The sequence below is a fragment of the Micropterus salmoides genome, unplaced genomic scaffold, assembly GCF_014851395.1.
Source record: "Micropterus salmoides isolate LMB-PRFRI ecotype aquatic unplaced genomic scaffold, ASM1485139v1 Ms_hic_scaffold_9, whole genome shotgun sequence".
In the NCBI taxonomy this organism is placed as follows: Eukaryota; Metazoa; Chordata; class Actinopteri; order Centrarchiformes; family Centrarchidae; genus Micropterus; species Micropterus salmoides.
Window position 1 is genome coordinate 7,806,479 of NW_024044681.1, and position 16,058 is coordinate 7,822,536.

General features: G+C 40.2%; 3 protein-coding genes across 4 annotated transcripts in view; 2 read left to right on the forward strand and 1 right to left on the reverse strand.

Annotated features, from left to right (window-relative positions):
• The window catches only part of st6gal1 (ST6 beta-galactosamide alpha-2,6-sialyltranferase 1), a 36,664-nt gene extending 27,938 nt beyond the window's left edge, over positions 1-8,726 (forward strand). For both annotated transcript variants that reach the window (XM_038707655.1, XM_038707656.1), the window contains exon 9: positions 1,043-8,726. In XM_038707655.1, coding sequence (XP_038563583.1) covers positions 1,043-1,314 — 272 coding nt within the window. In that variant the 3' untranslated portion in view covers positions 1,315-8,726. The remainder of the gene's footprint in view (positions 1-1,042) is intronic.
• Positions 8,727-12,356: 3,630 nt separating this feature from the next.
• On the forward strand, positions 12,357-13,259 carry LOC119894948 (histone H2A-like). Its single transcript, XM_038707670.1, has one exon. It carries the CDS (start codon positions 12,392-12,394, stop codon positions 12,773-12,775), a length of 384 nt encoding a protein of 127 aa, XP_038563598.1. The 5' UTR covers positions 12,357-12,391; the 3' UTR covers positions 12,776-13,259.
• Positions 13,260-13,341: 82 nt separating this feature from the next.
• On the reverse strand, positions 13,342-14,014 carry LOC119894944 (histone H3). The gene has a single exon (XM_038707666.1). It carries the CDS (start codon positions 13,891-13,893, stop codon positions 13,483-13,485), a length of 411 nt encoding a protein of 136 aa, XP_038563594.1. The 5' UTR covers positions 13,894-14,014; the 3' UTR covers positions 13,342-13,482.
• Between the last annotated feature and the right edge of the window lie 2,044 nt (positions 14,015-16,058).

The following is a 16,058-nucleotide window of genomic DNA, read 5'->3' on the forward strand; positions in this document are numbered from 1 at the left end:
TGATAAGCTTTAAATTATTGATACTACGAATTAAAGTACAACTCGGAGAATGTGAAAATGACGTGACACGATCAGAATCACTTTTATTGGCCAGGTATTTACACACATACGAGTAATTTGACTCCAGTTTTACATTGCTCTCAATGTACACACACAGAATACACACGGTAGCTTTAATCTTCGGATTCTATTCGTTCAACTTACAAAGTAAATTTCTAGTTAAACTGAGGACAGATTAGTGCAGCTGTGTTCAGGAGGGTGAGTGAGAAAGAGAGAGGGACGAGCGAGAGGATGTGCTGCGCGAAAAATAATAATAATAATTAGTCCTAGTAAAAAAAATCGAAAATCAATCTGTGGCGGTCAGCATTGATATTGTGGCCGGGGCCGCCACAAATAAATGAATGGGTTACAATTTGGGATTTATTTACACACTTTAAAAACATTTATTGAGAGTTTTATTCTTTTTACATGTTTATTTACAGCATTAAACGTTGAAATGTACATTGTAATAGGCTGTATATTAACTTATTGGGAGGAAACTGGTAGTTCTATGTAAAATCACCCCCATATCGCCAAAATGGCGTGACCTTTGTTTCGCTGCAAAGCTTCGACTGCGAGATTGACAGTTGAATCAGGCTCCGTCCATCGAAGCATCGAATCTTTGACTATTAGGGGTCAGCCCTACCGGAAAGGTTTTATTTTGGCCTGTAATCAAGTTACTCACACGTTTGGTGGTGGTGATGGCGCAGTGGATAAGTGCCAGTGACTTCAGACTTCGGCTAAAAATGACAAGCTGCTACCTGAATGTTTTATTTATCAAGCTGAGAGAGGAGAGATAACAGTTTTGTTACAGCGTTCAGCAGATTTGTGTATTTTACCAACTGAACAAAGTCCATCACCTCTAATCTACACGCTCATGTACAGTGAAATGCCCAGATTGAATTAACCTTGAAACCCGATCCTCACTGTAGACTCTTCTTGTGTCAGAATAACATTATAGCATGTTTTTAAAAAAGCCTCCTCTCCTTTCTATCCTGCCCAGGCACCATCCTGATGATGTCGCTGTGCGAGGTGGTGCACGTTTACGAGTTCCTGCCATCCCGGAGGAAGACAGAGCTCTGCCATTATTACCAGCGTTTCTTCGACGCCGCCTGCACGCTCGGCGCCTACCACCCTCTGCTGTACGAGAAGAACCTGGTGAAACGGATGAACCAGGGGTCCGACCGCGACATCTACACACATGGACGTGTCACGCTGCCTGGGTTCAGCAAGCTGAACTGCACCCAGGCTGCTGGAGATGGACCGAACCACTGACTGGAAAATACAGAAGCAGTGAAGCAAAAATGCACATACACTCAACCCGAAGCGAGTCCTGCATGAAGACACGTAACAATGAGGACAGATGCATGAAAACTTCATACTCACTGCCGTACCTAAAGCCACTCACTATAAATATTATATGTTATTATTGTTATAGACTGTAAACAATGGAAAACACACATTTCTTTTTCATAGCACACCCACACACACTGATAGATGTGCCTGCTGTTCACGTATACATATCCTTATGAGGACATTCCACTGATAAGGTTTATCCCCGAGCCCTTAAAGGACCATACCACTGCTTTTTTAAAGGTTTTAGCCAGTTATTAAAAAATCATGTACGCTTGATTACACTCAATCATACTTGATAAATGGTGTTTAAGTAAAATCCATTAGCCAAGTATTTTCCAAAGCAAATCCCACAACAAGACAAAAACCAAACCTCTCAAAACATTCTGACTTCCTGTCTGTGGCTCTCAGCTCTAAGCCCATTGGTTCCAACTGAAGGTGTAAACCTTTACAAACAGCTCGAACATATATAGTTGAATCTTTATAAAAGACTCAAAACAGGAGGCAATAGTGCATGTGTTGGGGGCTATTTCTAGCAGCGAATTAATCCACATGTGGCGCTCTAATGAGTAAGGATGGGTATTAAACAGGCACCAGTGCTACATTTTTAAAGGAGACCTATTATACTGCTTTTCCAGTCCTATATTGTAGTTCTGTGACTCCTGTATGGCAGCTTTGCATGATTTAAAGTTAAAAAAAATATATTTTCTGTCTTATACTGTCCCTTCATGTAGGCCTAAATTTCAGCGTCTGTCTGAAACAAGCTGTAGATGCTCCTGTCTCTTTAAGGCCCCTCCTCTCAAAGCCCACTCTCTTCTGATTGGCCAAGACCTGAAGCATGTTACCAGGCTGTTGTTGTTGCTGGGCAGAACAGGCAGACTGAGCGTTGCTGTGCGGTTGCCGTGGGAGCAAATGACCATACTGTATATGGAACAGCGGCTCATCTGGCTCCGTGTGTCAAAGATACAAAAAACCCCTATAAAATATTATTTTAGGTGTCAGCAAATAGACTTTGAGCTTAAGGGGGACGTCTTACCCCACTCTACCCTACTTTAACCTCATTATTTGAAGCTTTGGCCATGTGACCATCCAACATTTGTCAACATCGTAGATAAGTCATAAAATGTGGTTTAAATACCGTAGAATTAATAAGCTACAACATTATCTAGTCTTTTACCGGTACTTTTTAACATTTTAGTGTTAATTTCTAACACGCTGCAGCCTCTCCTCAGCGGACGGCAGAGCAGAGAGGCTGCGGTGAAGCAACTCAAGTTCGACGACAACTAGTTCAAGTTCAATACACCTGTTCAACAAGCATGAACATGTAGAAAGCGATATTTTAATCTGCCGCATAAGCACAGCGTACTAGCTTAGCTAACAAAACTGAATTGTTACAAACAAGCTAAAACGAAAGCTGTCTGGTTGTAGTCTAACTGTTTAGATTAGTTTGCCGCGCACCCTAAAATTTGGCAAATTCTTGTTAGCTTAGCTGCTGGCTGAGAGAAACCAGCTGGAGGAGGAAGGACTGACACTCACTGATGTCTTCAGTCTTTCTAAACTTCACTCACTATTTTGATGTCAGGAATATAACTTCTTGTATTGACATTTTAGATTTAGTTCCAGTGAGATATTATTGAGCGCAGAGTTACAGCAGTAGTGATGAAAAAGAGCCGATAAGAGTGTTGACAAAGAAAAGAACCGGTAAGAAGTATTAATAAGAGGAACAGCATCAAGTCTAAAAACATGTGGCGTGCTTTGGAAACGTCAGTGATATGAACACGCACACAATTTGTGGTTTATTGGACTGAAACATGTAAATTCAACGGTATGGTCCTTAACTCTAACTCTAATCTTAATTATAACTGCTCCCAAGCGTTTCTTCTGACACAGATGAGCCTCGCTCCAACCGATGTTTGACCAGGATTTATTTGTTTCTTTTCACAATTAATCTTCTTTTGACCAGCAAACACCGTGAAAAACTGAAGTAAAATATTTACAAACACCGTCACTTTTGGTATGAAATATAATATAAATATTAGCAGTTCAAAATAAAATAATCACACACCGTCTGCGCCTTCTGCAAAGAGCCGTTACAATCCCCCAATCTGATGCAACACAGTCTTGTGGAACTTTCTTTTCCTCCAATTTAGCTTCTGATAGCAGCTTAACGATCAACTATTCTTAATTGATCATGTGAGCCCAGCATGCGCTTCATTTGTTAAACAGTAGGTGTCACTATTACTCAAGAGAAACCAAATTACACTTGAAAAAACATAATTCTGAACACAATTACGCAGTAAACAAGTACCTTTTACTGCGACAGCAACATTAATCCTTAACTAAAGTCTAAACTGACCCGCTTAAAGAACAAAATCGGCAGAATGGACCTTATAAATTACAAATGTCCTTACTACAAAGGTCTAAATAGCAAAACAACAGCGCCAAGCTTACCTGTATAGAAAGGGCCTTTGGGATGTGTATATACTGTAACACATAAGTCATTCCACTGTGAGGCGCTGCTCTCACTCTTTCACTTCTCACTTTGACTTTTTAAACCAAATCACAAAGCAGTTTTCCTTCTCATTGTTCTTTGGATTTGGCAGCAGTTTCACTTTGAGGTATATTTCAAGCTGCTCGACTGTCCTGAAAGGAGCTGTGGAGTCATTTAGTTTTTTCTTTGTTTGATGGTAGAGTTAACCAGAGTCTAGATCAGTTTCTGGATCAGTTTGTCACTGCAGATACTGACCAGGATTTATTTGTTTCTTTTCACAATTAATCTTATTTTGACCAGCAAACACCGTGAAAAACTGAAAAAACTGCTTCCCATCCGACCAATATGATTCAGCTCAGTTTGAAATTAGCTTTGGGAGTTCATAAAGACTTACAATCAGCCTGTCAGTGTTAATGAAAAAGACTTTGTGGAATTATTTCATACTTTTACAAGCAGCAGGGTGTCTTGGCTGGAAGTCCGCAGTCTCCTCCAAATGTACATTTGTTTTCAGACTGTGGTGAAAGGGTCGTTTACTTACTGTGGTTGGCGGCATTAAGTAGTGTCCTCGCCACACGAAGGAGCCACAGTACGCCCACGTAAAGCCACACAAAAATAGGGCCGGGCAATAAAACAATAATGATAATCATCGCAATATAATTTCCTCAATAAAAATAAAATAAATAAATATTCAGTATATCGTCGATAAATATTTGTTTAATTAATTTGAATCACGGAAAAATTAGCACTTTATTTTTCTATTAAAGTATTTATTTTGTTGAGGAAAGGGGACTGAAAAAAGATTTACTAATCATAGTTTAGATTTTTCTATCTCAGATTTCTGAAGTGATCCTCTGTTTGGCATGAAGTGTTTGTCACATTCTGACCATAAAGAAAAGTTTAAACCACATAATTAACTTTCTGGTTTCTTCAATTTTCACTCTGGAGCACAAATCAGCCTTTAAACTCGAAATAAATAATGATTTGACATTTATCCTGATAATTATCGATATCGAATGATATGAAATGTTTTTATCGTGATAACATTTTTGGCCATATCGCCGCCCAGCCCTACACAAAATCAGCTTTTACAAAAACTCGACTGGAATCATCTAATAATGCCAGGGTATCTGCAGCAATGCCAAGTTCTCAAATTTAACTTACAGACGTCTTAAAGATATTTCTTGCCTACATACAGGAACTGAAATGTTCCTGTATGTGGTCATGAAGTCAGGAGACGTTAAACAACAAAAAAAATTAAACGTGCGATGGTTGTGACTGATGATGGATATATATTTTTTCACTTTAAATGTCAAAAACAGCTGCTGTCCTTAACTTGTAGTCATGTTTTGTCGATTAATAAAAAAACAAAAACAATTTGACCTGCAGCTTGGAAATAAGATTGGTTGACTGTCTGGTTAACATGTCATTTACTCATTTAGCTTACTCATTTATCCAAGCGACTTACAATTGGGGCAGAGGTCCCACGCCTCTGGAGCAACTTGGGGTTAAGTGTCATTGTTGTCACACAGTGGATTCGAACCCGGGTCTCTCACACCAAAGGCATGCGTCTTACCCACTGCACCATCACCGCCAACATGTATTATAATATAAGCTGTGATCAAATCACTCTTTAAAACACATTCAAACACAGATATATGTTACGTTAATACGTTAATCTAAAACTCAGTAGAGCTGATCACAGAGAGCAGGAGTAGACTGGGGTGGTGATGGAGCAGTGGATAAGATGCATGCCTTTGGTGTGAGAGACCCGGGTTCGAATCCACTGTGAGACGCCATTGAGTCCCTGAGCAAGATACTTAACCCCTCGTTGCTCCAGAGGTGTGCGACCGCTGATGTATATAGCAATTGTAAGTCGCTTTGGACAAGAGCGTCTGCTAAATGTAATGTAGACTGAACGCAGGTTTTACCAGCTCAGTTTTGTGTTTTGCCGTCTTAAGAGGGTCAAAGAAGACGACATGTAGCCATTTTCCTTTTGCTAAATGTGGATGAGATCTTCAGAAAAAAGGAATAGACACAACTTGTGTTCACATAAACACGACAGTCTGAGAACAAACACAAATCAAAATAGGAAGTAAACATACAAGATACAACGTGTAAATCAGAGGTTTGTAGCAGTCTGAAGGTGTATTTTTCACCCTGCTGCTTGTGTTTTTGCTGTTAGGACACACAGACTCTACACTGGATTCACAGAGATGAAACTGAAATCCATCTCCTCATCTGACTCTGGAGAAGAGAACAAGAGGAGTTCCCTAAAATGTTGGAGTACGTAAAGTGCTCAGAGAGCTGGTAACCTCTTACCTTTAATCCAGTAAAAACCTACAAGTTAAAAACTTTAGTACACACATTGTCATCCCTGTAACAACTTATTCCCAATCATCTTTTTATGATTCTTATGTACTGTATATATTATGGCCGTACTCCCCAGGAGCTCTTTCTGTGATTCTGCGGCTCAGTTTAATTTTTTGCAAACATTCTTCTACAAACATAATTATTCTTTAGTAGTTGTTCAAAGCAACACTGTGCTTAACTGCAACTTCTCCTGCGGGTAACTGAACATGTTTTGGCTGCTAGTGCTGTAATGTCCTGCTGAGGTAGCTGCTAGCTAATGTAGAAGTGCTTCCTCAACAACTTGCATGAAGGAATTTGTGTTGGTAGTGCACATAAAAATTGGGCAACGTGTTAGTAGGTCTTTCTTTTTGTTTTATGCAATATGTTTATTAGTAACCATAAAATGTATATACCTAGAGTCATGCCATATTCTTTAAATTAATTGTTTGCTGTTTTACTGGGAGTTAGAAAAGGACATTAATACCTCTTTCATGTCTGTACACCATTTATGTAGCTGGAGCCAAAAGACAGTTAGCTTAGCTTAGCATAAAGGCTGGAAGCAGGGGGATACAGCTAGCCTAACACTGTCAAAGGGTAAAAGAAAAGGCTACCAGCTCCTCCGAAACAAAACATGACAAGCTGTGTTTTTTAAGGGGGGTTATGTGCTGGACTATATCTGCTTCCAGTCTTTAACTAAGCTGCTGGCTGCTTTCATGGACAGATTGTTGTATTCACCTTCTCATCTTGCCAAGAAAGCCACTAAGAGCGTTTCCCAACCTAAATGAGTCTCATACTGTATTAACTCCACCTGAACAGATGTGTTTTAGTCAGCTTATATCTTCCCCATAGACGAGGTTTATGCTTGGGATGCACAGAATGTTCACCACTGAAATTTATCGGACGAAAATGGCAAAAAAAAAAAAAGCACTTTCTGTGTTCGGCCTAATACGTCAAAAGGCAAAAGAAATTTTACCGGAGATTTACGTTCCACTCCATCTGTGGCTGGCTTCTTAGAAACTAACCGCTTTGAGTGTTTCCATCGCTCGTCTGTGAGAAGATGATTAAGTTAGCCGCACCTAAATTTGGAGTGCACACGTATTCCAGCCTTTATGGTAAATCAAACAGCCCAGAGCGAGCTGACAGGCAGGTTAAAGACTTTATCCTGTCAGTTTGTCTCTTTACAAAGACAAGTGTTGCAGTATGAGAGTCCTGCCTGAAGAGAGTCTGTGAAGTCTTCATGTTACGCCGTACGAGAACCGCATACAACATTATTTATCAAACTGGGTCGGACTTGAAGAATTTGAGGAGGAAACTATGGCGTCTATACAGGATGGAAATAAGATTAATTGGATTATATTCACAGAAAGGATAAAACATATTACATGGGTCCATTAAAAGTAAACGGACGCAACGGTAAAATAATTGGCAAAATAAATATTTGGTATTCGGCAAATTTTTCAATTTTTTTTTCGGTTTCGGCCAAGAATTTTGGTGCATCCCTACTTTATGCTAGCACTACTAGCATTAAACAAAAGTGGCATATAACAGCCAATGAGCCATTCCTCGTGGGTTATGTGTGTAGTTTCAACCACAGGACATATGACAGCTTAGCTTAACGTTAGCACGTTAGTGTCGTCATTCCGAACATATTAGCATACTTATGTTAGCATTTAGCTCAAATGCAGCTAGCATGGTTGCAGACTTGTTCAAACACAATTCCCAGAAAACATTATTGTTTTATATCCAGGACATCACAGTGATGAAGCTGCCATGTGTAATTTGCTGTATGTATTGTACCTAATGTGACGCCAAAGGGGACAAACGCAATCCACGGTGAACATAAGGTGGTGGTTGAGAGTCAGCGAGGCCGAACGGCGAATGGCGGCACGCCGAGTTTCACCTCTGAATGAATCACAGCTTGAGCAAGAAAGAAAATGGCTCCGCTATTGTTTTTGTAATCATTTCTGTTTCATGTTTTTAACAGGACTTTATTTTTTATTCAGGAGGGAAACACTTGAATAATTGATTGTCCTTGCATTTCAGAGGAAAAGGAATTTCTCCCTATGCAGTCGCACTCTTGTCTCAACTCCTGCTTGTTTGAGTTGAGCCGTCAGTGAACGTCTGAGTGAAACTTTTTAGGATTTAATTTGTGCGTACAGATGCACTTTCCCCTCTGCTTTGCCTTCTTCCTCTTGGTTTTCTGAGAGGGTTGATTGTTACACTGTTGACTGTAGTTTCATGTGGTTAATTGTCTTCATCATTTCTTGATTTATTTTTTTCCCTGTTGTACTGGACTCATTTCATGTGTCTCAAACATGCAAAGAACATACAGTCATGCATGCAGTCCAGGCCAATCTCCACATCACTCCGCGTGTTTATTGTTTATACCACCAACATCCAAAATAGTTGAAACAGCCAAGTGTCTTCAGTTTCGAGAGTTTGTCAATTGCACATCCATAATTAATTCTCCAGGAATAAAGGTTCATGTAAATAATTTTTGTGCACTTTTGAAGTGTTTGTTTTGCACCTGGCATTTCGTCAGAGCTCCGACTGGACTTCTGTTCATCATCATGAAGCTCTGGGAGCTCTGAGCAGCTGCAGATAGGGCTGGAAAATAAAACGATACCAATTTATCGCGATATATTTTTTTTCAATAACAATATAAAAAATGTTCAATAAATGTTTGATTTTATTCACTTGAATCATACATGAATTAGGACTTGATTTTTTATTAATATGTTTATTTTGTTGAGGAAAAAGGACTGAAAAAAGCTTTTACTTAATTTGACTCGTGCATATTTGTTGACAAAGATTTTATCATAATTGTTTTGAATGTTCTACCTCAGATTTGTGAAGTGATCCACTGTTTGGCATCAAGTGTTGACCGTAAAGAAAAGTTTAAACCACAATTAACCATCTGGTTTCTTCAACTTTCACTCAAGAGCAAAAATCAGCCTTTAAACTCAAAAGAAATAACGATTTGAAACATATTGTGATAATTATCACAATATAACGACGTATACCGCCTCAAAAATGTTAACTACATGTCAAGGCGACGCAGAACGTAAGAACTGTGATCGGTGTAGCCTGTGTAGCCTCCGAGCCGACAGGAAGTGCCCCGTGCTTTGAATTTACTTTTACTTGCGGCCAAACCAGCAGCTGCAACACGGTGGATCGATATATCTGACCGTCACAACTTGAGCAAAATGACTCGTTTCACTATCAGAATGTGATCCAATCGGTCGATAACATTTGAAAAGTCGATACAAGCCGCATGTTTACAGTTTTAGCTGAGGGCTAAACCGGAAGTTAGCCTGCTCGCCCAGCAAAAGTCAACACAGTGGACGCTGTAGCGGTGTAGTTGAAGAATGACAGAGACACCGACGCACGTGTAAATGCATGACGCAGGAGTATAAAGCAAGCCTAAGTCCCTCCTCTTCCGGTGGACCAACATTGGACCTTATCTTTGAAAAATATTGTACAGTAGTCGACGGCAGGAGACAACAAATATTTTGATCCCGTTTGAACTGTGATACATTTTAAAGTCAAGAAAGTCGCAATTTGTTGTAAAACTGTTGAAGTATAAGACTGTGAAAATACATAATTACACAGACCACAAACCCAAAAGTTGCGTATTTGACGTCATAAACTGTTTCTGTAAATGACTGAAGCAAAATGATCTTTTGTTTACAAACATCATGTGTGTAATTCAGGGCACAGTTCAAACGGGATCAAAATATGAATTGTCCCTTGCCGTTGACTACCGTACAATATTTTTCCCGAAATAAGGTCCCAGGAGCCGGAAGCGAATGACTTGAGGCTCTGGCCGACTACACGACTTTCAATGTCGTTCACGCTACACAACTTGCCGTCTTGTGACGGGAGTCTTGAAGTCGTTGTGGCGTTCACACTGCGTGACTGATCGGTGACAGGGGGGTCACACGCTACACGAGCTGACAGCGGCCCCGTCGCACGACGCTGGTCTCCAAACCACGTTTTGTCAAGAAAACACACACACGTGAAATGTGAAACAGGAAATGACGCGAACCTACACCCTGTTGTTTGTTGGCTGTTTGTTATTATAAAGACAAAGAATCTGAGTGAAAGGATGGATCAGCACGCTCAGGCAGCAGGGATCATCTGAGCTACAGAGAGACCTGGAGGTGAGTAAAAAGTGTTTTGCAGTGAAAAAGTAGCTGCCTGCTCTCAGTGGCTGGATGTGGATGTCGAGTCGGCCGACTCCTCCAGATATTTGGCGTGCTAGATATCTGGCAGACGTCGGCGATGTGTCAGAAATGTGTCGGGAAGCTGTTGTGATGCCTCGTTGAGTAGTTCACGCATAACAACTGGCGACCGCCAATCAGCCGCTGATTTACCCCCGATCACAGCCCGACGGACGCCGAGTGGCAAATAGGGCTACAAATCGTGCAGTGTGAACGAGGCTTTAGTAATAACTTTGGTGATCCCTCAAAGCTGGGACAGGCAACATTGGAGAAACTAGCAAGAGAGAGAAAGAGATTTTAAAAGCATCTGACCTAAAAAAAAATCCCACCCCCTCTCTTTAGGCCTCTCTCCAAAGCTACTCCCCCAAAAACACATCTTCATATGCAATGAGTGCACGAGCAGAGTGTGCGCAGGGACGGCGAGGTGGATAGACCGAATGAAATGAGTCCCGCGACAGCCACAGATACTGAATTATTTCCATTGTTGCGTCAGAGCATTTGATTTATTTGCTGTGAGGATGTAAAGAGAATTACAACAAATATAACAACAACAAAATGCAAAATGCTTCTGAAATAAACTTTTAGTCTTCATCTAGCACCATCATCAGGCCAGAATTTAAATTTGTAACACTTTAGTTTTGCTGGTATTTGGTTATAATGAGATTCCCATCAGCATCATCTGCTCTTGTGCTAAGCGCTAGTTGGCGGAGGTTTGCATGCAAATAATAACCAATGAAGGAATTATAAGCCAACAAGGTTGGAAAACAATGATATAACATCCACATAACACACTGCACCATGCTTCTCTGGTTTAATAACAGTTTGTTTTTTTTTAACCCTGCATGCATCAGACTCCAAAACCAATGCTGTAAATATTAAGTCAAGCATCTGCTTCTGTTGGATGAATTATTATTATTAATGTTGTATTTTAAAGGTTCCTCACTGTGTTACAAAAGTTGTCAGTGAACTGTGTACATGATTTTGGTTAATGACTTCATGTTTCAAGTGTTTCACGTCAGCCATTTTATCTGTGTGAGCAGGAGGTTGTGACAATCTGGAGTGAAACATATGTGGATGTTGGGATGAAGAAAATACATGTAATTAATATTTAAAACTGAGGGCATCAGTAAATAAACTGACAACTAAAAGGCTCTGGAAATCTTTCTTAAAGAATACAGGAGCTTACAAAAAATGTCAAATACCTAAATAAGAACAAAACAAACAAAGAAATAAAGTGAAATGCTAAACAGAGTAGGTTATTATACGTATTTCAATTTTATGGATGTTGCCTTGTTTGATTGGTTTTCATTTAGGCCCAATCTTCCAGCCTCAGTTCATCTGGGACAGTATTTAGATTTTGTTTGGGGAATACAGTATATATTAATATATTTGCAGCGGTCTAATAGTGGAAGCACTCATTCACTGACTCTAGTGAATCAAACCTTGGTCTGCCTCCATCTATGAAAACAGAAATATGTGAGGGGATCTGTTGCTATATTTTCACATCTATTAAATGTTTTCAGGATTCTTTTCTTCTATTGATTGTTTGCATTTTTGTGATGACAGATCTTCACAAAAATAAATCCAAATACAGCACATTATATATATATATAGAACAACTGAATTAAGATCAGCAGTGACTCTGTGACAGATTATTTTCTTAGAACAATAAGAAAAACAAGGCTGTGACTTAGAGACTGAAATATTAATAATAACGGAACAAACGCTACGATTATAATTTATTTTGAAATCCCATGCAGCGTGAACCGGAAGTTTTATGGTTAATACCGGGACTTGACGTAAACCCTTTTCTGATTGGGTGATCATCGGTACGCTCGCTCTGGCCAATCAGGGAGCAGCTCTGTACACATATATATGTGGTTTCGGCGGCTTGTAGGACAAAACTTTCTCGTGCTCGAAAGAATCAAAACGGAAAATGTCTGGAAGAGGAAAGACCGGAGGCAAAGCCAGAGCAAAGGCCAAGACCCGCTCCTCCCGCGCCGGGCTGCAGTTCCCCGTCGGTCGTGTCCACAGGCTGCTGCGTAAAGGAAACTACGCGGAGCGCGTCGGTGCCGGAGCCCCCGTGTACCTGGCGGCGGTGCTGGAGTACCTGACCGCTGAGATCCTGGAGCTGGCCGGAAACGCCGCCCGCGACAACAAGAAGACCAGGATCATCCCCCGTCACCTGCAGCTGGCCGTCCGCAACGACGAGGAGCTCAACAAGCTGCTGGGCGGAGTCACCATCGCTCAGGGCGGCGTGCTGCCCAACATCCAGGCGGTCCTGCTGCCCAAGAAGACCGAGAAGCCCGCCAAGAAGTAAACAACAACAACAACCACAAACACAACGGCTCTTTTAAGAGCCACACATCTCAAACTAAAGACACACTTCCTGCTCATGTTTCATGATAAACAGTTTATCCCCCAGATCCTTTTTACAATTTACTCAAATTTAGCGAGGCTTCATCATCAACCATCAGTTTACGTGTGTCTGCAGCTCAACGTACCTCCTGAGTCTGACTGTACAACATCGTCCTTATTCACTAGTACTTGGTCCATTAAAGTTGTAGATACCAGTTTATTATACACACTACCTTGACATGTAGTGACAATTTCCCTTCAGGAAACAGATTCTTTAGACGTTTGTCAACCTTATTCTGTTCACATGTCATGAATTTGTTACTGCATTTTCACTTACAGGTGTTGAGTTTAATTTATGAAACAAATACATGATCATTAGAGGAAGGAGCTCCTGAGTACTACATGTTGTCTGAGGCAGCTTTTTATTAAAGCACAGAGGCTTCCTCACATGTGGCTTCCATAAAGTCATAATTGCTGATTTCAGCTTATTTGAACTTGTTGATGAAATATTAAATTTCTGTAAATAAGATGTTTTCTTGCTGTGATCATTAGTGTTTGAACAGTAATATATAGTGGTTTTCATGAACATGATCAGAGGAAGGAGCTCTTGAGCTTTAGTGAGGAGGCTCTTAAAAGAGCCGTTGTGGTGTAAAGAGGTGTGGGGGGAGTTTAAGCCCTCTCTCCGCGGATGCGTCGGGCCAGCTGGATGTCTTTGGGCATGATGGTGACCCTCTTGGCGTGGATGGCGCACAGGTTGGTGTCCTCGAAGAGGCCGACCAGGTAAGCCTCGCTGGCCTCCTGCAGAGCCATGACGGCGGAGCTCTGGAAGCGCAGGTCGGTCTTGAAGTCCTGAGCGATCTCCCTCACCAGGCGCTGGAAGGGCAGCTTGCGGATCAGCAGCTCGGTGGACTTCTGGTAGCGGCGGATCTCTCGGAGAGCCACGGTACCGGGCCTGTAGCGGTGGGGCTTCTTCACTCCGCCGGTGGCCGGGGCGCTCTTACGGGCAGCCTTGGTGGCCAGCTGCTTCCTGGGAGCTTTTCCTCCGGTGGATTTACGCGCGGTCTGCTTGGTTCTGGCCATTTCAGTCTCTCTAACTTGTCCGTGTTCACAGATAAAGAAGAATCCCGACAGGCTGCGAGCAGCGGCTTTATAAAGGAAGAGCGGGCGCGACGACGGCGCTGATTGGTCCAGGCCGAGAGGAGCTGCTATTGGCCAAAAGAAAAATTCAAACTGACCAATCATCCACAGCAGCTGGCCAAGAAAGAAACAATGATTTTAGATTGAAAACAACATGTTAGAAATATTACATCTTCAAAACTTTTGGAGACTAAAGTTACATTAACAAAGTTTTTCCACATTTCAAGATAAGATGAGATACAGAAGTAAATAAGTAAAAAAAAAAAAAATTGATCTGAAGTTTATAAAACATAATAATTATGGAAATAAAAATAGAATATGAAGTTAATGCTAATACATACATATAAAATATTATTTCCCAACAGAGTCTAAATATTAGACCCAACAGAGAGAGACTATTTGGTGTCTGTCCTGGACCCAAACTTAGCACAACAAACCATGAATTTAAAATGTATGTTAGAGACTGTGCCATGTTTCACTCCTCCGCAACCTTAGGCCTGCAATCCTTTCATGCTTGTAGTTTGCATCATTTATTTGTTATATTGCTTTTGTTTGGTTATTTACCAAACAAAACTAATCAGCCAACTAATCAGCAAAATTAGTCCATTTACTTTAGTTCTTCAAACCATTAAACGGAACGTTGGTTACGTATTGTAACCCCAGATTCTATGAGTATAGGCTTCGCCCTCTAAGAGCTGTCGCTATTGGGTTTATCTCAAGATTTCTTTCGCGCCTATGTGCCGTGTACGGGCCTCTATTTCTATTTTCTATTTTTATTTTTATTTCACACACACACACACACACACACACACCTCATCATTTTTAAGGACAAATTACAATGGTAACAGGAAGGTTATTGTGTGAAAAGGGAGAACCCCAAAGAAGCTATTAAAGCTTTTAAGAGGGGGCCCAATATCTACATACAACATATAACATTCAAGAAAAACTCATGCCATAAAAACAAATAAATATAAATACAACAAAACACAAGACTACAAACAAACAAAAGATCAATCCCAGAACAAATATAACACTTCCAAAATGATCAAAAAGTATATGTTAAGAGCAAATTTTCCTTCAGATTTATTTTGAAAACGGAGACAGAATGCACCAATTTAAGGTTTTCCTCGAGCTTGTTCCAAATCTGCGGACCTCTACAGACTCAGGCTCGTACATTTCAAACGTCTTATTTTACCAGTAATTAACTCTTTTTCCCTTGTGTGGTATGTATGCTGGGGTCGACTGATTGGGACAAGTTCACACAATCGGTCATTTAGCATATGAACAACCTGGAATATCATACAAGCATTATGAAAAGAATTGTATTCGGTAAGTCTTAATAGACCCAGGTGATGAAACAATAGATGCGAGGGGGTATTTGGCTCAGACCACGTCATTACCCTTATAATTTTTTTTCTGTAAAGACTGTATTTTTTTCAGGCAGCTAGTAAAAGTGTTACACCATATGACATTGCAATAATTTAAATGGGACTCAAACAATGTTTTATATAAGATAACAAGTGCTGACTGCGGGAGAAAATGTCTTACTTTGAAAAATAGTCCAACGTATTTTGATAATTTTGTTATTAACTGGTCAATATGACATTTGAATTGTAGACATTCATCAATAAAGACTCCGAGAAATTTAATGGTGTTTACTCTTTCAATAATTTGTTCATTTATTTTAAGACAGACATACTTATTTACCAATTGATTTTGTTTGGAATGAAACACGATGTAGTTAGTCTTATTTATGTTAAGAGATAATTTATTGCACCGAAACCAGATAGCAACATTTCATAATTCTCTATTTATTGTTTCTTCCATATCGTCTGGATTCTTATGTGACATAAATAGATTTGTGTCATCAGCAAATAAAACCTTGTGTAAAGCCATTGTGGAATTTCCAAAATCATTTATATATTAAGAAAAGAAGAGGGCCCAAAATGGATCCCTGTGGGACTCCACATTTAATGGGTTTGCTTATTGAAATTTGTTCATTGATACTTACATACTGCTGTCTACCAAATAGATAACTTCTGAACCAGCTAAGGGCTAATCCTCTAATTCCATAATGGTGTAATTTATTTAATAGGATGTCGAAATCA